This window comes from Apodemus sylvaticus, chromosome 1 (assembly GCF_947179515.1).
Source record: "Apodemus sylvaticus chromosome 1, mApoSyl1.1, whole genome shotgun sequence".
NCBI lineage: Eukaryota > Metazoa > Chordata > Mammalia > Rodentia > Muridae > Apodemus > Apodemus sylvaticus.
Genome location: NC_067472.1, coordinates 169,186,107 through 169,211,242, shown reverse-complemented (window position 1 = coordinate 169,211,242; position 25,136 = coordinate 169,186,107). Strand labels below are relative to the sequence as shown.

Genomic DNA, 25,136 nt, shown 5'->3' with positions numbered 1-25,136 from the left:
CCTCACCTTCTTTTGTGACTGTGCTGGGAACTGAACTTGGGTCCTACACAGCACCCATTCCAACTGAACCGCCTCTTCAGTTCTTTGATTTTGAAGCTTTTTTAAAAAGAAGAAACATTTTATTCTGATCTATGTGCGTCTTCTTGTATGTACGTGCATGTGTCCAGTGCCTGCAGAGGCCGGAAGACAGTGTCAGTTTGCGGAAGCTGCAGTCACAGATGGTGGGAGCTGTCCAGTGTGGTTTCTGGAAACCAGATCCAGGTCTTCTATGAGGACAGCAAGTGACCTTAGCTGCTGTGCCATCCCTCCAGACCCTAGCTTTTAGGCTGAGATAATGTGTTCCTTGTAGTACTGGCTAGCCTGGACCTCACTACAGACCAGGCTGGCCTTGAGCCTGAAACAATCCTCCTGCCTCTGCCACCTGAGCACTGGGCATATGGGTATGTGCGCCATCATGTCTGGCTACCTTTTTTTTTGAGACAGCTACGTCACAGGCTGGTGGCTGGTCCACCCCCCGGAATGCTTCTCCAACCCTGGCACTGGCATGGCGAGTGTGTGGCACCACAGTCAACGTTTTTATATGGTTTCCGGGAAATCAGACCTGGTCCTCATACTCGAGTCATCCCCTCACCCTGGGTTTTACTTGGTCTGGGGATCGAACTCTGGTCCTCATGCTTGCTCAGCGAGGCTTCAGCAAGTGAACAAGCTTGAGGAGTGACCACATACAAAGACTCTTTCTCCTGCTCCCTTATTGGTGTGTAGGGAATTGAATCAAGGCCTCATGAGCCATATACTCAGCCCCATGACTGACCCTCCTTAGCTCTGAAACAGGGTCTCACTATGTAGCCCTGGTTTGCCCAGAACTTATGTAACCCTGGATGGGTTACCTCCCAAGTGCTAAGATGAATAGAGTATGCACTCCTAATACTATGCACTCTTAATAGATCTATGTGCCCCGGAGAAGCAAGGTACAGAGAGGGAAAGTGACTTTCCTGAAGTCACACAGCCATTTGAAGGCAGGCAAGCTGAGGCTTGGCAAGGCCACACACACACAAAAAAAAACAGTTCTTGTCACTTCTGTGTTCGTTCTGTTGTTGATTTGTTTGTTTGAGACAGGGTCTCTCTAGAGTCCTGCCTGTGCCAGAACTCATTATGTCTGTAGGCCAGACCGACCTCAAGCTCCCAAAGATCCGTCTGCCTCTGCCTCCTTCTGGCATTTAAGGAGTGCCACCAATATTAGGATAAAGTGATGAAAAGGGTACCTTTTCTGTGTTCTGGGAGAGCGAAAGGCCGACTTGGAGTGGGGACGTGACAGACAGAGACAGACAGAGAGACAGAGAGAACTAACAAGACAGAGAGCAAACACTAGAGAGAGAGAGAGGGAGAAAGAGGGAGAGAGAGAAAGAGAGAGAGAGGGAGGGAGGGAGAGAGAGGGAGGGAGGGAGAGAGAGGGAGAGGGAGGGAGAGAGAGAGAGAGGGATGGAGAGAGAGAGAGAGAGGGAGGGAGAGAGAGAGAGGGAGGGAGAGAGGGGGGGGAGGGAGAGAGAGAGAGGGAGGGAGAGAGAGAGAGGGAGAGAGAGAGAGAGGGAGGGAGAGAGAGAGAGCTTTGTCAAAGGGGCTCTTGTTGCTATGCATCTCTTAGTGCTGTGACATTGGAGACGTGCTGCTGCACCTGTCTTTGGCAGGTAACACAAAAGCTGCCACCACTGAGATACTCAAAGCCAGGCTGGCAGGCTGCTGAACTTACAACAGCCACACCCAGCAATTTTTATTACTATTTGTAACTTTTACTTTTGCTACAACGGATTGAATGGGATGCCCTTTGGGCTAATCAATTGTATCACCACCAAGGTACACACCCCCAATTCTAGTTTTATTTATTTATTTAAGTTCTGTCCACTGAGCTATAATGACTAGCCCATCCTGTAAGCACAGACTCAGGTGGCAGGAGCAGTTAGACACCCCAAGTTTGAGGCTGGCTTTCCACACTGTGTTCCAGGAAAACCAGGGCTACAGAGGGAGACCCTGTCTCAAAAAAACATGAGCCCATGATGGAGAGACTTGCCCAACAGCTAGGAATTCATGCTGTTCCTGCAGAGGACCTGTATGCGGTTCCCACATGTATTTGGGGGGTCAGGGGTGGGAAAGGGCAGCCTCAGATTTAACTGTAACTCTAGCTCCATACAAATAAACAAATGTTAAAACAACAAAAAACTAGCCCAGCAGTGGTGGAGCACAGCAAGTTCTAGGACAGCCAGGAATACACAAAGTAACTCTATCTCAAAACAAATAAACAAACAAAAAACCTAATTAACAACAAACTCAAAGCAAAATAAAAAACACTCTCAGGAACAAATGCAGTAATATGTAGGTATGAAATTATTTTAGACAATAACCTAAACAACTAATTTCAAAATACGTTTGGAGAGCCTGAAAAGATGGCTGAGGGGATTAAGATCATAACCACAGTTCAGAAACTGTGCCCAGCTTTTACACTGGGCAGCTCACAACTACAACTCCAGATTCAGAGGATCTAGCGCCATCTGCAGGTTTTCACAAGCCCCTGCACCCATGTGCACATAACATACAACGTATGTACATGTAATTTAAAATAATAAAAATAGGCGTTGGCGAGCAGTAAGTGAATTTATTGCTCTTTTGGAGGACCAGGGTCCAGTTCCCAGAACCTGCTCCAGGTGGTTCACAATTCTCTGTAGCTCCAGCCTCAGGGGAATCCAACTCCTCAGACTTCCATGTGTATCTTCACTCACGGGCACACACCCACACCAGACACACAATTAAAAATAATAAAAATAAATCTCTCTTTTTTGAAAGTATGGCCTGGGGAGATAGTTCAGTTGGTAAAGAGTTCACTGCATAAACATGGAGGACTGAGTTCAGTCCTTTGCACCCACATTAAAACCAGGCACAACACTGTGTGCCCATATTTCTAGTTCTGAGGGGACACCGAATCAGGAAGATTCTTGGGGCTCAATGGCCAGCTGCTTAGCCTAATAGCTTCCAGGGGCCTGCCCCAGCCGGAATGGATTGAAGTGGAACACAGCATCAGACGCAGGCCAAAAGCCCGATGGTCTCTGGCCTTGCAACCTTCTCTAGCTGTACTGGATGCTAGTATCTGAAGGCTGTGGAGACGCAACACTCTCTTGCTTATTCTGTGGCTGAAAGCTGTTCACTTTTTTAAGCACTGTGTTTTATTTTTACTTTATGAATCTCTGTGCTTTATTCAACACTGTGTCTTTATAACTATTACTGTTATAAAGTAACTATAAAAAATAACTCTTACTGTTCTGTGAGTTATTAAGTGGGGAAACTTAACTCTTTATCTCTCTTATCTACTTTATGATTCTCTGTGTTTGGATAAGCAATGGAAAGCTTAACTCTTACTTACTTTATTATTCTCTGGCAAATGACACGTACTGTATGGCAGCAGGGAGTTCGGTAAGGACGGTGCTAAGGCTCCTGCTCTCTTGCCCGGAAGTCTTGCCTCTCACTGGCCAGGCAAGAGGGAGGCTTGGAGCAATTAACTTTTAGTGAACCAGGAAAAGACAGTCACTCCCACAGAATAAAGAGCTTTTACACAAGCAAATATGCATAGACACACACCTTCATGCACATAGTCACAATCTCACTTACACATTAACACTTTAACATGAACACATTCACATTTTGTGGGGCCCAACCACTGGTCTCATCCATTCCACAAGTATTCATGCATACTTATATACTCACACCTATACTTACACACATGCGCGCGCGCGCACGCACACACACACACACACACGCACTCATGTGCGCACACACACGTGCATGCACACACACACACACGCACTCATGTGCGCACACACACGTGCATGCACACACACACACACGCACTCATGTGCGCACACACGTGCATGCACACACACACACACACACACACACACACACGTGTGGGGCCTACTGCCTTGCTCCCGTGGCCTGCCCAACCTGCTTCCTTACGCCCTCCAGGCCCAACTGCCAAGAAGCGTCGCCCCCACCCCCAAGGCTCTGGACCCTCCTACACCAATCTCTAATGAAGAAAACACACTACAGGCTTGCCCACAGGCTAATCTGGGGGGCATTTTCCCACTTGGGGTACAGTCCTCCGAAGTTACTCTGACTTGTGCCAACTTGACAAGAACACTAATCAGCACAGACAACAACTGAAGAAGACACTAAACATTAGCTGATGTGGCTCCACATGTGCCTGTGCACACACAAGCAGGAGCATGTACACATGTACACATGCTAATCTAAAAAGTAAACAACATACAACGATAATAAGTAAAAGAAAGGGCGTCCGGCACGGCCCAGGGGCAAAGCGCTTGTGCATGGTGCCAGAGGCCTTCGGTTCAGTCCACCATCTTGCAAACAAACAAATAAAACTCAAACATAACAAAGTTCCCATCAGAGCCACCTTTCCACCCTGGCTCTGCAGTTGGGGACAACAGAAGGATCAAGTTGCAGTGAGTAGACATCATGACATCTGTCAAGTCCAGAATGTTAGGCAGTTGAAGTACAAAAGGCCATTTTTCCAAATCCATTCACGTCACGGAGATGAGAAACGGGTAATTAGCAAGTGAGCAAAACTGATCTGGGCCAAGACCCGCAGGGTTTGCTTTGTGCTTTGATACACCCACTGCTCAAAAGCCACAGGGAAAGTCCAGTAGGGCAGTGTTTGTCCACAACCCCAACGAGGAGGCTGGGCGGGATTGAAGGCCTGCCTAGGCTATGGAGGAGAAAACAAACCAAACACCCAAATGCAACGCCATAGAGGTTGACACTCTTCTTCATTGTGTAATGAAATGAAAACTTCTGATTTCTTTGGAAAGCCAGTTAGGTCAAATGATGCAAAACCTGTGAGATAATGTTTTGCTGAAGCAGACACAGGCGACAGGATGTTCTGCTGTAGCAAACATGCGAAAGGACACATGGCGTTTAGAAGGAACGTTAATGACAACCTCACAGACAGTGGGAGCTCCAGCACTGGCCTGCCTTGCTCTGCCTTGATAGCCATCACTGACTACGCATCAGTTCACCTTACACTGCATTGCTGAGCTTTGCCTGTGGTGACTTCATAGAGAGAAACTCGCCAAAAACTTCTCATGAGGTTCCTGTGGCTTCTTGCTGCTTCTGCGGACTTGGACCAGTTGTGAGCTTCGTGGTTTCTTCTGGATTGAACTGCCCTTGCTGATTCCTGTGTGGTGTCTGCTGAGTGGACTGCACTGCAGCTGCTGATTCGTGTTTGCTGCTTGCTCGTGGACTGGACTGAGAACAGCTGTTGCATGCAGTTGTAGTGCTACCGCCTTTGCCAGGATCAGCCCAGCTCCTCCAGGTTTCCCTTTTGTTTCACCTGCCTTTAGCTCTGGGAGGTGACCCTGCTCCCAGCTCCCAGCTCAAGGAGACCCTTGAGTCTGTGGATAAAACACACACACACAATTTGTTCCTTTACAATTTGCCTTCTTTGCACAATTGCTGGGCATTACTATCTCCTGCCTGGAAAAGCGAGCCCTTGCCAATTTATTTCTATGTCTCTCCACTTGCCCTAAACTTCAGTGACTAGTCCCACCTAGCCTCTGCCAAACATCCTTGGCCACCCACCTGAAGCAGAAGCCACAGGCCCCAGCTCCCCCACACCCGAGACCTCACATGGTTGCTGTGTTCTTCCTCCAAAGCGCAGCAGAAACTCCTCTCTCCATCCCTGCCTCTGTCCGTCCAACAATTGGCCCCTGGCTTTCTTTACTGGCAAATCAAGAACCAATTGGGGAACAAGACCTTAGCACAGGACCTCCCTCCTACAACAAGGAAGGTTGGAATCACCCCCAAACAACTATTTCTAAACAGGTCCACTTTCCCCATATCCTAATAACCTTTCTTTTCACTACCTCTGGTGGATGGTGGGCTAGAGGGAAGATTGAACCCTTATAAAAGTCAGCTGAGAGAACTATATGCCTACAGTGTGATGTTGGGCAACCCATGTCTAGCCACAGAATGCTTGGTTAGTGTTATGAGAACAAAATGGGGGCTGGAGAGATGGCTCAGTGGTTCTGACTGTTCTTCCGAAGGTCCTGAGTTCAAATCCCAGCAACCACATGGTGGCTCACAACCATCTGTAATGAGAGCTGATGCCCTCGTCTGGCCTGTTTCAGGACAGCCACAGTATACTTACATATAATAAATCAATGAATCTTAAAAAAAAAAAAAAAAAAGCTGGGCAGTGGTGGCGCACGCCTTTAATCCCAGCACTTGGGAGGCAGAGGCAGAGGCAGGCAGATTTCTGAGTTCAAGGCCAGCCTGGTCTACACAGTGAGTTCCAGGACAGCCAGAGCTACACAGAGAAACCCTGTCTCAAAAAAATACCGAGAGAGAGAGAGAGAGAGAGAGAGAGAGAGAGAGAGAGAGAGAGAGAGAGAGAGAACAAAATGACCCACGGTCCCCTGTGGACAGTGCTCTGGTTTAGAGTTCTTGTCCCAACCCCCTTGTTCTTCTGCATGCAAACCAAGGCTGAGCTCATGAACACCAAAAAATGCTTCTCTACAGATGTGGAATCTGTCCGCACCTTCTGATTTTAGGAGCACACCCTTCCTGGGTGGCTCACCCAAAACCACCGGCCTGGCATCAGGGAACACAGGACAAGAACAGCACAGAATATCTAAAGAGCCCAAGAACATGGGGGACAGTGGTGACCCTTGGAGGCAGAACTCTTGAGTTTGAGAACAGCTAGGTCTCCAGAACAAGTTCCCAGCCAGCCAGGACTACAGAGAGAAAAAATGAAAACAAAGAGAGCCTGAAGACAGAGCAGCAGACACTCTGGAGCTGCTGCCTAGGCGTGCGGGAGGCCACAGCCAGGGTGCAGAATACAAACCAGGGCACGGGAACCTCCCCACGTTCCTTGGTTTGAGATATGTATATATGTATATCTCAGTCACATATTTATCCCACATGTATTACATATATATTACTTTGTATATGTAATAGCATTACATATATATTACTTTGTATATGTAATAGCATAGTCCTCTGTAATCAGTTTTTAGGGAGTCCAGGCTGACTTAGACTTGGAGTCCTCCTGCCTGTCTCCAAAGTGCTGGGATCACAGACTGGGCCATGTTAATACGTCATGTAGATCTTGGTTACTTAAACCACAGCTTCCAACACCACAGTGCTGATGCCAAGTGCCCTACTGGGCTCTGCTTTCAGGCGCCAGACGCAGGCTCACAGAAGTGGTGTGTGTGTGTGTGTGTGTGTTACGGACAGTCTCCACAGTCCTCCCTCCTCTGCTCCCCGAGTGGCTCCTCTGCTCACTAAGCATTCAGGTCACTCAGCAGCACTGGCTGTGTGTTGGGTGGCATGGGAGCAGGGCAGGGCATCTCTGATTTAGGAAACATAAACAGTGCCCTGCTTGTGTGCTTTCTCTTGTTCTCTTTGTTGAACGGGGTGGGGGGGTGAGGGGAGGGTGGGAGGATGGGAGGGGGTGGGGGGTAGGGAGGAGGTGGAGGGGGCCCGAGTGAGCCTGATGGTGCTGCTTCCCAGGCCACAGCGCCTCACCAACCCCATAGGTGTGTGTAATAACCCATTAATAACAAGTGTGGGTGGTACTGTGGTTTTGCACATGACCCTCTGATTCTTTGCAATACAAAGACATGGGTGGAACACATGTACTAGTGTGTGATGTGTGATGAAACTTGGAACAGAGTCTGACACAGAAAGATGCTATTGTATGATTCTACTGAAGCAGAAATCCAAGCCAGGCAAGTCCACAGAAACATGCTCGGAGCAAGGCGGAGAGGGGCAGGGAGGGATGACCAGGCGGCTTCTTAGGGAAGTGGAAAAGTTCAACTTGGAAATGATGGTGGCCTAATGCGAATGTACTAAAAATGGCTGTCCTTAGCATTTTAAGATAATGAATTTTATGTGAACTTTATCTCAAGGAAAAATGTATATGATACAGGTATAACTTTTTATAGATTTTAATTGTGTGTACATGTGGGTCTGTGCACATGACTGTGAAGATGTCTACCAGGCCTGAGGAGGGTATTGGAGCTCCTAGAGACGAAGTTGGGTCTAACCCACCCTGTTATTGCTGGGAACCAAATTTGAGTCTTCACTGAGAACAGCAAGAACTCTACACCACTAAGTCATCTCTCTGGACCAACAGTGTGTCTTTACCTTTTATCACCTGACCTGACCCAGAGCCCACACACTGCAGTGTATGTTATCACCTAACCTGACCCAGAGCCCACACACTGCAGTGTATGTAATCCTGACCTGACCCAGACCCCACACTGCGGTGTACGTTATCACCTGACCTGACCCACAGCCCACACACTGCAGTGTATGTTATTACCTGACCTGACCCAGAGCCCACACACTGCAGTGTATGTTATCACCTGACCTGACCCACAGCCCACACACTACAGTGTATGTTATCACCTGACCTGACCCAGAGCCCACATACTGCGGTGTATCTGTTATCACCTGACCTGCTTGCCTAGCCCCATCTCCCACCTGAACCCAAGCTCCTTCCCTGCCCTCTCCCTATCATGCACCCCCATTGCTCCCGTGGCCCTCAGAAGTCTCAGAACCTGCCTAGCTTTGATCCTATGAAACTGACCCTCAGCATCTTCCTGCTGAAAACCGTTCCCAAGTCTGCCTCCTCCCCTCAAGATTCTGGTTCCTGGGGACCCGGTGAGTCCCCAGAAGCAGCCTAGAAGCATCCAGCATGGCATAGACACGAAGCCTCCGCTTCATTTCCTTTTCGAAATGTGCTCGCCACTCCTTCACCCCAGATGCCAGCAATGAGCCACATGGCGCCTCTGCCTTCTCTAGGCACCGAGAAGCCGGGAACAGAGGGAGCTAAACCCAACCTGTTCCCTCTCAATACCGCCCCTGATCCCGGTGCCTCTGGGGACTTCTCCAGACACCAAAGCCCTGCAAGTCTTTCTCAAGAACTGTTTCATACCCACACTGTGCCTTGAATAAACAAACCACTAATAAAATTTTGACATTGGACAGAGAAGGAAGCTGAGGCCCAGAGAGATTTGTTACCTGCCTGAAATCAGTAAACAGTGAGGTGGAATTCCAACTCTGAGCCCAGTCTGTATTTTCTGGTTGTTGCAAATCTTAGCTATTCTTCCTCTTCTTGAACCAGTCTTCTCTCTCTCTCTCTCTCTCTCTCTCTCTCTCTCTCTCTCTCTCTCTCTCTGTGTGTGTGTGTGTGTGTGTGTGTGTGTGTGTGTGTCACATGGTATTTGAAGGGAGGCCACAGGAAGGAGCCTCAGTTCTCCCTTGTCAAATGGACCCTGGGGAATTAAGCACAGGTTGGCAAGCATCTGCCCACTGAGCCACCTCACTGGCCCAAGGGTCTCACTTTTTAGTCCTTGAATTCTTGGCAATCCTCCTGCTTTGTTTGGCCAACTGCTGAGAGTGCAGGCATGCTCCACCAGGTCTGGTGTTCTGGGCCATTTTTTAAGTGTGCCATTCACTGGGGGCCAGCCAGCCCTCTATAACTGTCTTATAAAAAACCAAAGCCCTGTGTCCAAGAAACACCCTCCCTGGCCTGTCAGGAGCCCCTGGCGTCCGCAGGCCTCTCTGTCTCCATGAATCTGCTTTACTGGATATTTCATCTAATCTCTGTCTCTTTGCCCGGGTCACATGCTCAGACGTGCAGCCATTTCCGCAGAAGCACACAGCTAAGAAGGGTGCAGCCGGACACAACAGCTGGTGTGCAGAGCCTGCGCACTGTACAGTCTCACTCAGGGTCACTCAAACCCCACAGCCTCCGCCCAGCCATGAGCCTACTTCTGACCGAGCTCCTTTAGGCTGAGCCATCAGGTACGTCCTCACCGTCATGAGACTCAGCTCAGATCCGGTTACAAGTAGACAGCTTTCCTCCAGAAAGCTCACAGTCCTGAGCTCCATGGGCACAAAGGTTGAGGCCACTTACACATAAGCAAAAGTTCTTGGGTCATTCTCAGAAGAACCTGGCAGGCTCTGACAGCTTACTGGTATAGCTAGGCTCACAGCCTGCCTGACTCACCCCAATATTCCCCTCCTATCATTTGATTCATCCACTGAAAGACAGGCTTCTGCCAAAGTCAACAGGAAATTCACTCACTTTGGGGGGCTATGTGTGTGTGTGTGTGTGTGTGTGTGTGTGTGTGTTGCTGAGAATGGAAGCCAGGGGCTCTGAGAGCTAAGCACACAGCAGACGTGCCGGGCCTGCCAGCCAGAGCACAGAGGCATCCGCTCCGTGTGCGTGTCATTCATGTGCTGTGTACGTCACTGTGTTTTCCCTTAGTGCCCGTGTGACAGGATGGGGCAAGGCCAACAGGGCACTCAGGGCTGCAGAACACTGCCCATCTTAGCAATTGGTCTCCACTCTGCCATTATGTCGCCTTTAGTGTGTGTGTCTGTAGCCACTAGTTCTAATGCGTCCTGGACCACCTCATCCCAGCCAGTTAGAGCTGCGGTGACCCTATTTCCATCTCATGAAATGAGTCTGAGGCGCGGACACTAGGACTAGGCCACCTTTGGCCTAGGCAGTGAGGGTCTGCTTTGTTGGCTTCCCCTTTCTCCCCCCTGCTGAGGAACTGGGGCGTCTTCGACCCACTCAAGAGCTGGGTAAATATTTGCAGGATGAATGTGGCATTTATTGCCACTGGCAGATTACCAGCCCTTCCTAGGGCTTTTGCAAAGTAAAGGCTGTTTGTACCTTTGTTCAAGCAAGGCCAAGCAAACACGGGGCTGGGCAGGGCGCCCTTCATCCACGGCCCGCTGCCATCTGCTCGCCTCCTGAAGAGCCTGTGTCCCATCACGCCTGATGAGATCAGAGCTGGGAACAGTCCCCAGGTCCCCAGGCAGGGCTGAGGAAGCTCAGAGGCCTTGTGCTCCAGGCCAAGTGCACTAGAAACGTCCTTCTACACGCTCTGGGTGGTGCGAGGCACAGGCGTGTCACCAAGGCACCGAGAGCAAGCCAGGAAGCAGCACTCCTCCACAACGCCTGGACCCGCTCCTGTCTCCAGGGTCTCTCAGTGATGGGCTGTGATGTGGAAGTGTAAGCTGAGTAAGCTCTTTGCTCCCCAACTTGTTACTGTCGTGGTATTCTGTCACAGCCATAGAAACCCTAACTATACACCGGCCTCCATGAGGCAGCACTCCACATGCAGTGAACGGTCAGCCTTGCGGTGGCTCAGTGTGGGCATGGAGGAGCTCAAAGCACTTGTGTGTATCGCTGCTGAGGTGAGCCCAGGCTGTGCTCGGAGCTTCAGGAAGGCAGTGAGGTGACATCACTCACCTGTGGTCACTCAGCTGAGAAGCATGTAAGACAGGACTGAAAACCCATGTGGGGTCCTGAACATGTGATCTACAGCAAGGCCCCCCGGTGCCTCTTGGGGGCCCTGGCTGAGGCATGACTAGCGGTTCCTCTGTTTGGCTGTCCCAGGTCAGCAGCGATGCCCACCCACTCGGGTAGGTAAGCTGCTTCTGGCTTGAAAACCTTGTGGAAGGGGGAGCTGGGCTGAGTAAAGTTAGCCAGGTAGACGGTATCCCCGCCTGTGAGGTAGGCAGCCCAGATCCCAAAGGTTCCCAAGGTGATGACGGTGTGGTTGCACTGCATGAGCAACGCAATGTCCTTGGCGGGTGATCCTTGAAGGCCATTGCCGGCAAACGCCACATCCCCTCGGGAGGCGACGATGCTCTTCCGGCACCAGGCCATGTCATCACTGGTGACCACAAAGACTGGAGACGAATAACGTGCCCGGAACCTGTCCAGGGCCTTTTCCAGGTAACCGCGGTCAGCCACCACGCCCTTCCACACCTTGGGCATGACATGCACATAGTCCCCTCGGCGCACGTGGACACCCACAAAGGTACTCGGCTGGCTCCCGTTCACACGCAGACCACGCAGGAAGGCCTGGGCCTCCTTGCGCACGTGGTCGTGCAGGGTGAACTCCTTCAGGATCTCGGGGCGCAGGTGGTGGTAGAAAGTCCAGGAGCACGGGTACCCCGTGAGGCGCACAAAGTTGCCCGGGATGTGGCGGTAACGCTCCTCCATCCAGTCGTTGAGGTGGTAATTCTGCCACGGGATCCTTCTGTCCGTGTCGCTGTGCAACACTGGGAGGCTGATCCTGAAGATGGGCGCTAGTGTGCTGTGCATGGACGCGGGGATGAAGGCAAGTCGTCCGTTCATCCTGGCCAGCGCAAAGAGCGTGGCGTATTCGCCCATCTGGTTCCCCAGGCGGCCTCTGACATTGATGGTGAACACGCCCTCCCCGGGCAGGCGTCTTGGGGATAAGACCACAAGGGCTGGAGAGGCCCAGGGGGCTGGCACCAGACTCAGGCGCCGGTGGCAGTGGAAGATGGTAGACAACACGAAGATGACAAAGAAGAGGTAGAAGGTGGAGAGGGGCAGGCGGAGGGCTCCGAGTCCATGGAGCACTGTAAGAGAAGGCAGGAGTCAGGAGGCTTGGCAGGGTTGAGTCTCTCACCCAGCCCATGTAACTGTGCTCGGAGCACATGGTGGACGTCTAAGCACAGCCACTCAGGAAGTGTTTGTCTGGCTCTGAGGCCAGCCCCACCCTTTCCTAGCAACAGGATGGGTTTTACTGTACCTCTCTGAATACTTTGTCCCCTGTTCAATGAGTATGACTCGTTATAATCACCAAAAATTATTGGTTAACCGTCTCTTACCTGACTGGTGCCATCTCTATGATCCTAAGAGTTCCTTCAGGAGGACATGAAAACCTGGTGTAACAGAGCAGCCCCTCCCTAGTCACAGTTTGACCTTTTAGAGTTCTGATTACTCAGGGGCAAGTGTGGCTGGAAAATATTAAGTAGAAATTTCCAGAAGTAAATCATCTATACGTTCTAAGTTTTGTGCTGAGGGTGATAAACTCTTTAACACCCACCCTTCCCCGCCCCAGCTCTGGCGAGTCATCCTTGGTGCAGTGTATCCGGCTGTGTGCTCCGCATGCTTGGTCACTGAGCTGTCATCCGGCCCATTGTGCTACTGCTAGCAAGATGACTCAGGCCAGTAGAGGCACTTCCAGGTGGGCCTGATGTCCTGAGCTCAATGCCTGGGGGCCACAGAGTGGCAGGGGATGATCAGCTCCTGAAAGTTGACTTTCCTCTGAAGAGATTGGCAGCACTGTGCTCCAGTAACGCTTACCTCACTTCATAATGGCTCCAAAGGGCAAGAAAATAATCATAGAGATTGGATACATCAGAGAGGCTCTATGAAGGCTCCTTTAGATAGAAAAGCTAACAGGACTGGGGGTGGGGTGGGGGAAGATGGCCTGCACCTTTAATCTCAGTAGGGTGCAATGAGTGCTGTGGGGGAGGGGGGCGTTCACAACCACACCCATGTGGGTGTGAACCATGGAGAAACCCAGAGAAACTAGCAGGGTGCTCTGAGTGTGGGGCACTCATACCTGTCCCTGGAGCTCCTGTCACACAGCACTGTTACTCTACTCGAGCTGTCTCTACTGTGCCAGATTTATCAGCTCTATGGGAATTTATGGAAATGGCAAAGTGTATAGGGCTGTGCACTGCCTGAGGTTTCAGATGGCCACTGTGGGCCTGCCGCAGACCCACACCGCCAATGGCTGTACTTCCGATACCCGCCCATCATGCCCAGCCCACAAGGAACGACTGCTTTAACTACCTGCCAGCTGCTAGTGGGCTAGGAGAACAAGGGAGGCCAAGAGGGAACTCTCCACCGGCGCACTACAGAGGCCGGGTCAGGCTGTGGGTTGCACAGATCAGACCTGCCAAAAGTGGCTTTGCTTCCTGTGGGCTCGGGTTCATTGTTCAGCTTAATCTCTGTGCCTCGGTTTCTCCTTTTGTAAGATGAGACCGGCCACAGTACCCATGAGCATTGCACTCTCTCGTCTGTGTCAGAACAGATTCCAGCTGCCTGGAGCCCCTGACTCTGCAGCTCTGGGTAGACCTGTGCCTGCCAAGGCCAGTCAAATATAGCAAGTGAGACAAGCATCTGCTTCTGGGCCAGGCCTTGGGGGATGGGCAAGGCCGACTTCCTGTTTCTGAAACTCTCTATAATAGCAGGTAGGCCTGCCTTATCATTTTAGCCTTTATCTGCAGGTCCGCGTTCAGCCTGTAATGGCTTCACTGGGATAGAATCTGCACACCTAAGAATCCACCCATGTCAGCGTTCTCCTAGTTCCACTAGCGTGGCTTCTAGGGTGCTCAGAGCTGACTAATGCCTGCTTCATCCCAAAGACCATTTGTCCACAGCCCTGGCCCGTGTCCCACCTTATTTGGCTAAGCTGGTTTCGTCTCTGTGACTTGCTGAGCCACATGGTTAGCACATGGCTCAGCGTACAGCCCTGGGCCTGTCACTACGCTGGCTTGTATGGGTCGCTTTCATTTCCTGCCTGTGATGGACAGTGCTGTCACGGCTTACAAGGTGTCCGTGTATGGCCCTGTGGTCGCTGGTTTTAGGAACCATCTGAGAGTGTTAGAGCTCCGTTTCTCCATCTGCCTCCCTTTGCTGTTGGCTGGCTGCGGTGGGCACCATGCGGTGCGCCCTCACCGAGGAGACCATGGTTTAGCTCTGCTTGGCTCTGCTGGTCTTGTGTGGACTCTGATATGCACAGCTCATCTACACTGGTTAGCTTTTCTCATCAATGTGACATAAGGTACCTGGGACCTTTGCGATAGAGAAGACACTTCCATCAGATGGCCTGTGGGGGAGTTTGTGGGGACATTTTCCTGATTAATTACTATGGGAGGTCCGACCTCACCATGGGCAGTGCCACCTCTGGACAGGTGGTCCTGGATTATAGAAGCGCACACCACAGAGAGCAAGCCACTGAACAGCACTCACTGCCCATGGTCCTCGCTTCAGTCCCTGCCTCCATGCTCTTGCCTTGAACTCCTGTCCCGACCTCCATTTAAGATGGACTGTAAACTTCAAGATGAAATAAATCCTTTCCTCCCCAAATTGCTTTTGGTCATTGTTAGGATTCTGTCTAAGCTCCACCCCACAGTCACTGATGTCACAGGTCTCAGCACTAACAGTCATGATGTTTATCACAGCAGCAGACAAGACTAAGGCACCGCCCTAAGGACAGGGTGAGCCGCCTCGTCCTCTCTTTGCGCACACAGACTCAGCTCTCCCAGGGCCCGCAGTCTTCGGGTGTCTGCCCCACCCCACTGCTGCCTGCTCTCCTGCTTATTCTGTCAAGTCTCCGTGTTAGGCAGGCTCCGACAGCTCAGCCACCCCTCCGTCCCAGGGATACAGGACACTTAATAAAGTATCCTGTGAATAATAATTAACCTGGCCATTTCTGGAAGTCTGAACATTCTTAACTTGGGTTAAGTTTAACTTGGGTTCCCAGAAAGGTCAGGCAGCTCTGACCGCAGGACACAGCACATCACACACACACCAGGACACATCACACACACACCAGGACACATCACACACACACCAGGACACATCACACACACACCAGGTCACATCACACACACACCAGGTCACATCACACACACACCAGGACACAGCACACACACACCAGGACACATCACACACACACCAGGACACATCACACACACACCAGGACACATCACACACACGCCAGGTCACATCACACACACACCAGGTCACATCACACACACACCAGGACACAGCACACACACACCAGGACACAGCACACACACACCAGGACACATCACACACACACCAGGACACATCACACACACACCAGGTCACATCACACACACACCAGGTCTCACAGAAATACAACTCCAGCACTGGCACGGTTTCACTTTCCACAAAGCAAATTCATCCTCCCCCACCCAAGCTCCTTTTATTTTTTAATTTTTTTAATTTTTAAAATTTTTTAATTAATTAATTTTGGTTTTTCGAGATAGGGTTTCTCTGTCATTTCTCTGTTTCACTGTACAGCCCTGGCTGTCGTGGAACTCACTCTGTAGACCAGGCTGGCCTTTCGAACTCAGAAATCCACCTGCCTCTGCCTTCCATGTGCTGGGATTAGAGGCGTGCGCCACCACCGCCTGGCACTTTTCATATCCCAATCATTTTCTTTGATCTCCTGGCTTTCAATCCAACTCGAAGTGGATCTCCTAGCCCATCCAGAGCACCATGGAGCAGAACTGGGCCAGAGAACCCTGGCAGAGAGGAGAAAGGGCTCAAGACAGTGTGCAGCTTCAGGAGCGGGAGTGGACCTGGGAACGCTTCCTAGTAAAGCCAGCCGCTTTGGGAAGTGCCCCGTTGCTGCCATCTTGAGGTGAGGCCCAGCCTTCATCCGGCTATGCCAAGAGCGCCCTCTGGAGGCTGTTCCACCACAAGACCTGGAAGACCCACAGAGTGGAGGCTGTGCTACCCCCCTCCTTTTCCTGCGGCGGCTACCAGAGACCCTCCACTAGAGTTACTGTGGAGAGCAAACAGGCTTGAGCTCTCCTGAAGCCAGGCCCTGGGAGGGTTAAGGTCTCCATACCACCTCTGAATGAGGACCAGCCACTTCCTGGATGGGCTTGGCTCTCCCACAGTAGATGCCTTCTGGGGTAATCCCCCAGGCAGCTCAGGCACCCAGGACAAAGTGAAGAAGGCGGCTTCCTCTGGAGACAACTCAGGGACTTACCACGCTAAGGCATGGTGAGAAGGCAGGACCCAGACCTCCTCTGGATGTCCCGACAGCCATCCTGAAGCCATAGCCCCTGTTCTGCTCCACAGCGAGCCATTCTCAATTGTCTACAGAACAGAGCAGCTTCCTGTCTTTGTGTCTAGAAGGTGGCCTGGCAGTGCCACGGAGGGCAGACCTGGGAGGACTTGCTGGACCCACGAGTCCCATGGGTCCCTACTGCTCACACGGCCTATGCTGGGGACACGGTCCTCGGATGTGGAGTCTATTGGCCCAAGCCTTCTCTTAAAGCTGACTCCTCCCACATCCGTCCGTGGTCCTGTGACTCTCCTTTGTCTCTGTCCCTGCTCCTCTAAGATCCCAGCCTCAAGGGTCACCTGGCAGTATAGAGGCACCTCTTCCTCTCTCCCGGGGCACCAGGTCCCCTAGGCTTGTCCTGGACCAGGTCTGCACACCGGCCGGACAGTGGCTGCGACTGGGGTGTGTGCTCAAGGACAAAGCACACACACTGTTTCCTTGCTCAGAGGGAAGCCACGACACTCAGATGCTCAGAACAAAACAGTTGTGTGAGCGGTTCAGGCTAAAAGCCCTGGGGCCTTACCCACCGCGGCTGGGCTGGGGAGCTGCCTTCGCTCCCTTCTTTTCCTCCCAAGTTCTCCCGGGCAGAAAGTGCCCGCACCGCCCTCCATGCACACAGCACTGGCCCTTGCTCCCCCTGCAGCTGGTCTGAGGCTCGGGATTTCGGAGCTTGAAAGAAACTGACCTAACACTGCATTAACACCCTGGTGGTGGGAGGCTGCAGGATGGGGAGGGGCCGGCTGGCTCGGGGTCAGCCAAAAGCAGGGGTCGGCCAAGTGGGCACAGGCTGGGACCCCAATCCCAGGACCCACAGCCACAGCTGAGGCCTACCTGCTTGGATCCGGCTAGGCCAGCTTGTTGGGGCCACCGTGCTGCAAGCCTGCTGGGGGCGGCAGTGCTCCTGTCCCACGCAGTCTCGGGTGGCATGGCTGGCAAGGGTCCCTGTGGGAAAGCGTGGCTGCTGTTGGCTAGGGTGTGGGGTGGGCGGTGGTGTTGGATTCTGCGGGCTCCGCTTTCAGTGCCCGCCCAAAGCCCCCACTGGCCTGGGCCTGGGAACAGCCTCTCTCCTTCCTCCTGAGAGCCCACCAAGCGCCGCCGCTCCTACAGAAGAGTGTGGGGATGCAGGACTACAGAACCCTCTTTTCTTCTCCAGGCAGGTTTGACCGACGGCTGGGCCCTAGCAGCCAGGTAGGAGGTGCACGCTGAAGGGGGCAGACAGGCCGAGTCCCTTAGAGATCCCACTGGCCCAGCGAGGCTATAGGCCTAAGGACTTCGGCTGAGCCTGCCACTGAGGTAGGAATGCTGTAGGCCCAGATGGGCAGGGGCTACTTTCCGCCTGCCCCCAACCCAAGAACACAGAGAACTCACAGCCTGGTACTTAGTGTGGAGAGCCAGAAGGTGGGACCTTGAAATTACCTAGCAAGAAATGTGCTTACATGAGGGGCTGGGGGCTCATCAATGCTGTCATGGGTGCATAATGGCTCCAGACTTCTGGAGACAGGGACCAGGCCTATGGGCTGGGCAAGGGAGGCACCCTGCACAGGAGATGTCAGTGGAGCACAGGGCTATGAGGGTCACAGGTAAGGGTATGTGCAGGGGGCTCAGCAAAGTCCCAAGGTCCCCAGTCCTATGTGGGGGAGCTGAGAGCCTTAGTCCTCTCTTTGGCTCCTCCCATTCCCTGGGCTCTGGATTTCGGGTTCCTAAGTGCCTTGGCATCAGCATGGGGGTGGGGGCACACACACCTTATGTACCCCCCAACCCCCCGCTTTGTTTTCTTTCCTCCCCTATTGTCTATACCCCAGCATCAGCTTCCCCATCTGCTCCAGGGGCCTGAGCACTGTGGGGAGTGTAGGGGTTTGGATCCAGGTTGGGCTAGCAGGTGGGGCCACCGCCCAGCAAGTCCCAGAAATGTAAGTGCAGGGTCCCAGCACCCTAAGCCCTAAGGGAAGGCCAGGCTCCGCCTTCCCGTACCTGGGGGGGGGGGACTTGCTGGAGGGGAAAGGGTTAAGAGTGGAGGGCTGGGGTAGGCGGCAGAGAGGCCAGGGCTTTTTGCAATAATCCCCCTTCCGTGCCCTGGGTGTGGAGAACAAGGTTAGGACCCCACGTGGGAAAGGCTTGACTCTGACCCGCATGGCCAGGGCCTCTGCTGATTCCTGCCAGGCAGCGGCAGCTCTCCTCTCCCTCTTGAGCCCCTCCTGTCCTGCCCTTGGCTTGCAGCCTGTCTCTGAGCCTACCTGCTCTCCCTCCCAGCCCCAGAGCCTCCTAGCTTCATGCCATCCGACTGCACTGCGCATCGCTCGCGACGTCCGTCCTCCGGCTTTCCGCTTTCCCCGGAGCCTGTGTTGGTTTCTCTCCTCCTCTCTGGGTGCTTTCCCTCAGCCAGGCTCCTCCATCCCTTCCTGGACTCGCCCTCCTAGGTTTTCACATCTGTTGGTCCTGCGCTCCTCACCCTCTCCCCAGGGCCTCTACCCCTCGACACTGATGGATAACTTTGGGGTGTTAAGCTCTGGATTAGTTCAGGCAAAATTCTCGATTTTGCTTGCGTTCTTTCCCTCTGGGTTATGTAAACAGTAATTCTCCCCAGATGGAACTATTTTCCTCGCTTCAAGGCAGCTGGGGAGGGGGCTCAGGCAGGACCGGGAGGAATGCAGGGGCCACAGGGCTCCTTGGCAGGGTGGAGGCCGACTGACCCATCTGCCACCTCTGTCTACAGGTGCCGGCTCTGCTGTGACCATGCCCGTCGCCCTCAGCCTCTTGATCGTCCTTAGCGAGGCCACCTCAGACCCATGCTATGACCCAGGAGGGCGTCCTCGCTTTTGCCTCCCGCCAGTGACCCAGCTGGTTGGCAAGGCAGCAGGCCCCTGCTCTCAGACCTGCGCTGTTCCTGCAGCCAGCCCTGACCCTGCCTGCAATGGTAGTCTGACCCTGGACCTGGATGGCTCCTTCCTCTTGACATCCGTCACCCTGCGTTTCTGCACCGCAGGACCTCCAGCCCTGGTTCTTTCTGCTGCCTGGGCCATTGGAGGCCCCTGGAGGTCACTATGGCGTAGGCCTGCCTGGCCTGGGGTTCTGGGGGGCCCCAAGAAAGTAACCTTTCACTCCCCACCAGGCCCCAAGACCAGGATAGTGGCCAGCTACCTCCGTGTGGAGTTTGGGGGCAAAGCAGGGCTGGTGACCACTGGAGTAAGAGGCCGCTGCCAGTGCCACGGCCACGCTGCCCACTGTGCCACTCGGGCCCAGCCCCCACGCTGCCGCTGCCGCCACCACACCACCGGCCCAGGGTGTGAGAGCTGTCGCCCGTCTCACCGAGACTGGCCCTGGCGACCTGCCACACCCCAACACCCTCACCCGTGCTTGCGTAAGTCGTGGGTCTTGCCTCCAATCCTTGTCACCACATGACCCCCTGGGACAGCATGCCAACACGCACTGGCCCCTGGTCTCAAAGCATGCAGAGTGCTCTCTTCCCTTCAGAAACGTTTTTTCCTTGCTTGCTCTCACTGTGTGCTGTGGTCTGGTTCTCTTTCCTTGTTTGCCAAGCATGTGAGACACAGACACAGACACAGACACACACACAGAGACACACACACAGACACAGACACACACACACAGGAAACCCTCTGACAGGGACTCCACCCACCAGATGTAACCAGTGGGTACACCAAAGCAGTCCTAGGCAGATCACATCCCAGGGTCTGGTGTGGACCAGGTTGGGCAAGGGTACAGATCTACTTCCTGACTCCTGGGAGACCCGGCACAGGGGATATTTAATCATGAAGCATTCTGATGGACCACCAGCTGCCAGCCTACTGTCTCGAGGAGCAGACTGTAGCCATCATTCACTAACACAAAGCCACACTGTGTGACCTGCTGAGACCATCTGTCCAGCTCCCAGTGGGTGCTGCCATACTAGGTGACCCTAAACACAATTAGGAGCAGCCTTAGCAGATGGCTGGGCCCAGTGTCAGCTCCTCTGCTCACAGTTATGTATTCTCAGGCAAGGGATCTGACCTCTCTGTGCCTCGGTTTTTATCCTATAAAGTGGGGGCAGTGACAGCACTATCCTTAGGCTGCAGAGAAGCCAGGCAGCCTGAGCCCTGGGAGCAGAGCCCCTCCTCTGAGCACCCGCATGATGACGTTCCCAGGTAGAAAGGAGCCTGGCAGGATGCAGAGCTGAGATGATGCTTAGGGACTTGTCTTCCTAGGTGCAGCCACCCCCAGAACACACTCTGGCCTCTTCCTCCAGCCACACAGTCAGCTGTTTTCCACCTGTCTGTGACCTCGGAAGGAAGTCTAAATACCTTCAGGCTTGTGACAGACAGCCGCAGACAGACACACATTTCTCAGCTTTCAGGGAAACCAGTGTCCTGGCCTTCTGCCCTCCGCCACTCAGGGGACCAGCAGAGGAGACTCATGTGTCCTGATGCTGGGGCAGGCTTCATGCAGGGCTTGGACAGGGCCTGGGTGCTAGGGAGGCTGTATCCCTGAGTATGGCCACAGCTACCCACGTTAAGAGACGTGCAGCCCTGGGGACCTGGATGAGAGGCAATGACACATTCCTGGGGCTTTACAGAGGATAGCTTGACTGTCCCCTACCATCGGGTTGTTTCAGAAGGGGGTATGAGGCAAAGCCATTGCCCTACTCTGGTCAGAAAGGAGCTAAAGTCTGCATCTTCACGGAGGCACTGGAGCAACCCTGCCACTCAGAACCACCTGAGAGACAGCAGAGAGCCTCCCTGGACAGAGGCTCAGGGAGGGACTTATTTTCTCAAGAACAAAGAGCTGCCTCTGCCCTTACCACATGATTCCTCTGCTCTGCTCCAGGAGCCGCCAGGCCAGGCCCTCAGCCTCCAAGTCGAGGCTTTTCATAGAGTGACCAGGTCTTCGGCCTTAAAATCTCTCTGAAATTCCCGGTAGCAGTGCAGGACCTCAGGCCTGAGGAGGCTGGATGAGCCCTTGATTTATGTGGGAGGCTTTTTGTTGTTTGTTTTAGGGTTGTCTTTTCTTTTTTTCACAATGCCTCACCATGCAGTCTTCACCGCTTGGACCTCGCTATGTAGAGTAGGTTAGCCTTGAACTCATAGAGATCCACCTGCCTTTGCCTCCTGAGTGCTGGGATTAAAGTGTCTCCGCTATGCCCTATAGTTTCCAAGAGCGTGCCTGGCATGGTAGGCTCTCCTGTCCATCAGTACCCAGGAGACAGAAGCAAGAAGATCAGAAGAAGTTCTAGGTCGGTCGGGGCGAGGAAGGTGCTTTTTCCTGAGCTGGTTCTCCCACACCAAACTCAGACAGATGAAGTTTCCTAGTGCCTCTGAGAAGCAGTGCGGGTGGGAGGCACAGGGGTCCTTGTGCTCGCGGGTGAGCTCTAGGGGAGCCAGGACTGTTTAAAGCACGGGGTTGCCTCTTCATAGGGAGAGATGTGTCACCTGTTTCCCACCCAGAAGGCTGGGAATGGACACGGTTAATACCCTGGTGACCTCTGCTATCCGTGTGGCTGAGACCACACCGGATCCTCCCCGACACTCTCATCTTGGGCTTGTGTTCTTAGTCATCTTATGAAAGATGTCACTTGTACTTCACAAGGAGTTTCAACATCTTAAGCTATTTTGCACACAGAACTGAGTTCATTGTCACCAGGAAACTTCACCAAATTGTGCTGTGCATTATTAATTATGCCTAAAATAAACTACCCGGGGTGGGGGAGTTAGACTCTCCGTTTGAACCAACACCAGCTATGGAGTCATGTTGAACCGAACTGTCTTCTTACCTCACACGGATTGTGACCCAGCTGGCTGGCTGTGGTGGTGAGAGAGACCCCTGCAGTGGGGGAGGCAGTTACCGCCTTCAAGGGAACCGCAGTGCTCCACACGCCTGTGGCCTGTGGAAGCTCATGGGGTGCTGACGCAGCTCAGGCTGAGCTTCTGGCTCTCTCCGGGTGTGCTGCTTTGGGCTTCACCTCTATGTCTCATTCCCTCACCTATGGATGGGGTAGGGGTGTCCTGAATGACACACACGTGGTACACAATGCCCAGTGCACAGGAGCACCGCAGGCCTGGCGCGCACTCTGGGCTAAGCGTGTTGATCTTAATTTCCTTGGGAGAAAACACAGCAAATGCTAGCACAGTCTATAGAGTATAGAGCTATAGGACAGAGGGGTCCCCTTTGGTCAGAGGCAGGGGTTACCCCAACCATTCTTTCAGCACTATGACATCTCAGACCTTGGGATACCAGTTCATCGTGAGAATTAAGATGGCCTGGGAACGAACCAAAGGCAGTCTCTAAAACCACAGACCTGCATTCTTTCCTGAGAACAGGGGGGAAGAAAGCTAGGGAAGGGAGACAGATCTGGCCCTAATGTGCCTGGGTGACAGTTTCTGACCCCCTCTTGTTGCCAGCCTGTTCCTGTAACCAGCACGCCCGACGCTGCCGATTCAACTCCGAGCTATTCAGGTTGTCCGGTGGCCGTAGCGGGGGTGTGTGTGAGCGGTGCCGTCACCACACAGCTGGGCGGCACTGCCACTACTGCCAGCCAGGGTTCTGGAGGGACCCAAGCCAGCCCATCACTAGTCACAAGGCATGCAGGGGTGAGTGTGGCCTGAAACCAAGCCAAAGGGGAAAGGCCAGAGCTGGGATTCTGGAGTGGCAGGTACGGAGGTGGGTGTGAGGAGGCGGTTGGAGTTTGCATTGTCAGGTTTGGGGGAACGGGACATGGATTTTGTAGGGAACCTATTAGCCCCAAGGAACTCATTCATTTTGTCACAAAGCCTGCCAGTGCCACCCAATTGGAGCCACGGGAGGGATGTGCAACCAGACCAGTGGCCAGTGCTCCTGCAAGTTAGGGGTCACAGGCCTGACATGCAATCACTGTGGTCCTGGGTTCCAGCAGAGCCGCTCACCCAGGATGCCCTGCCAACGTGAGTCCTATAGCACATGAAGCCGTAAGCCCTGCCCTGGGGTCGGGGGAGATGACAGTCCAGGCTTCAGGGGACAGCGGCAGTGTGTGGCTTTGGCTCTTGGGTGGCAGTGGGCAAACTCTGAATCTTCCGAGAATTCTGGTGGGAAACTACAGACTCTTCAGTCTTGGAAAGAAGGCCGAGGTTTTGGACGCCTTGTTCTTACGAGGGAAGGGGTGGGTCCTGGTGAGGGAACAGGATGGTTGTGTCCTTGACCGTTGCATGCCTGGATTTCTCAGGCTGATTCCTAGAGTTTAAGTTGTCTTTCTCTCTGATCTGACAGGAATTCCAGAGGCAACGACCACCCCTGCTACTACCCCTGTTGCATCTCCATCGGGTAAGAGGTTGGCACACACGTTCCCAGCAGCAAAGGGGGTCTCGTATGGGGTGACTGGGTCCAGAGGGTACCCAGCCTATCTTGGTTGGTTTGTTCTGATTTATTTATTTGTTTGTTTGTTTGTTTGTGGGTTTGGGTTTTTTTTGTTTGGGTTTGGGTTTTTTTTTGCGGGGGTAGGGGGGAGACAGGGTTTTATCTGGGTAGCCCTGGAAAAACTTGGTCTGTAGACCAGGCTGGCTTTGAACTCAGAGAATGGCTTGCCTTTGCCTCCCAAATGCTGGGATCAAAAGCATGTGCCATCATGAGCTGGCCTCCAGCCCTTCTTGAGGGTGCAGACAGTCCAGCTGTCTGTGGAAATGGGGAGGGGAGATGGGCTGTGGTCCAGGCCTCGGGAGCCCACCGCAGAGAGCACGACCCTCTCCAGACCCACAGTGCCAAGGCTATTGCAATGTCTCGGCCAGCAGCGTGCACATGAGCCTTCAGAGGTACTGTCAGCAGGATTATGGTAAGTGAGAGGAAAACAGGCCTGCCTTCTCCCTGTCCTGCTGTTTCCTTATTGTAAGTGGGAAAGGATGCTAGACCCGAAAGGTCTGTTCTTCACTGGGATGAGACACAACAGAAGACAATGGTGGGAGACAGTGGGAAGAATCCCCCTGCTTCCTGTGTCTTCTGGTCCCCCAGACTCTCACACTTGCTGTGCGTCTGTAGCCTGATCTCCCTGAGAGCTGGGAGGAGAGGAGGGATGGAGATGAAGAGAAGGCCTTGTCACGTCCCACGTTCCCTCCAGCCTCAGATCTGAGCCTTTGCCTCCCTCCCCATCCGTGCATGGCAGCGCCCAATCCTGAGGCCCATGAGCTCAGCTCTCAGATACTCAGGGGTCAGGCCTAGCCAGAAAAGTACAAAGCACTCCTGGTCACCTCTTTCTGTCCCAGAGCAGGGGCTGCTTTGCCCTCGGGATCAACGACTGACTTCAGTGTCATGCGTCTTTGAAGTGGGGGCTTCTCCCACCCTCTTCTCAGGGGCACTGACCCCACAGATCTGCTAGCCCCCACATCTTCCTGACCCTCCCCCACCACAGCCTTGATTCATAGCAGTGTGGTATCAGTCGAG

At 53.2% G+C, this 25,136-nt stretch overlaps 2 protein-coding genes across 2 annotated transcripts in view; one reads left to right on the top strand and one right to left on the bottom strand.

The window, feature by feature from the left end:
* Positions 1–1,751: 1,751 nt before the first annotated feature.
* LOC127669067 (galactoside 2-alpha-L-fucosyltransferase Sec1-like) lies at positions 1,752–17,668 on the bottom strand. Its single transcript, XM_052162920.1, is given in 4 exon segments — positions 1,752–5,453; positions 10,754–12,477; positions 17,571–17,600; positions 17,603–17,668. Coding segments are annotated over 3 exon segments (1,167 nt in total). The 5' UTR covers positions 17,667–17,668; the 3' UTR covers positions 1,752–5,453; positions 10,754–11,404.
* A 229-nt stretch (positions 17,669–17,897) lies between these two features.
* The window catches only part of Ntn5 (netrin 5), an 8,795-nt gene continuing 1,556 nt past the window's right edge, over positions 17,898–25,136 (top strand). Inside the window, exons 1-6 of the mRNA XM_052178721.1 lie at positions 17,898–18,032; positions 19,453–20,097; positions 23,132–23,320; positions 23,501–23,650; positions 23,973–24,026; positions 24,451–24,531. Coding sequence (XP_052034681.1) covers positions 19,473–20,097; positions 23,132–23,320; positions 23,501–23,650; positions 23,973–24,026; positions 24,451–24,531 — 1,099 coding nt within the window. The 5' untranslated portion in view covers positions 17,898–18,032; positions 19,453–19,472. The remainder of the gene's footprint in view (positions 18,033–19,452; positions 20,098–23,131; positions 23,321–23,500; positions 23,651–23,972; positions 24,027–24,450; positions 24,532–25,136) is intronic.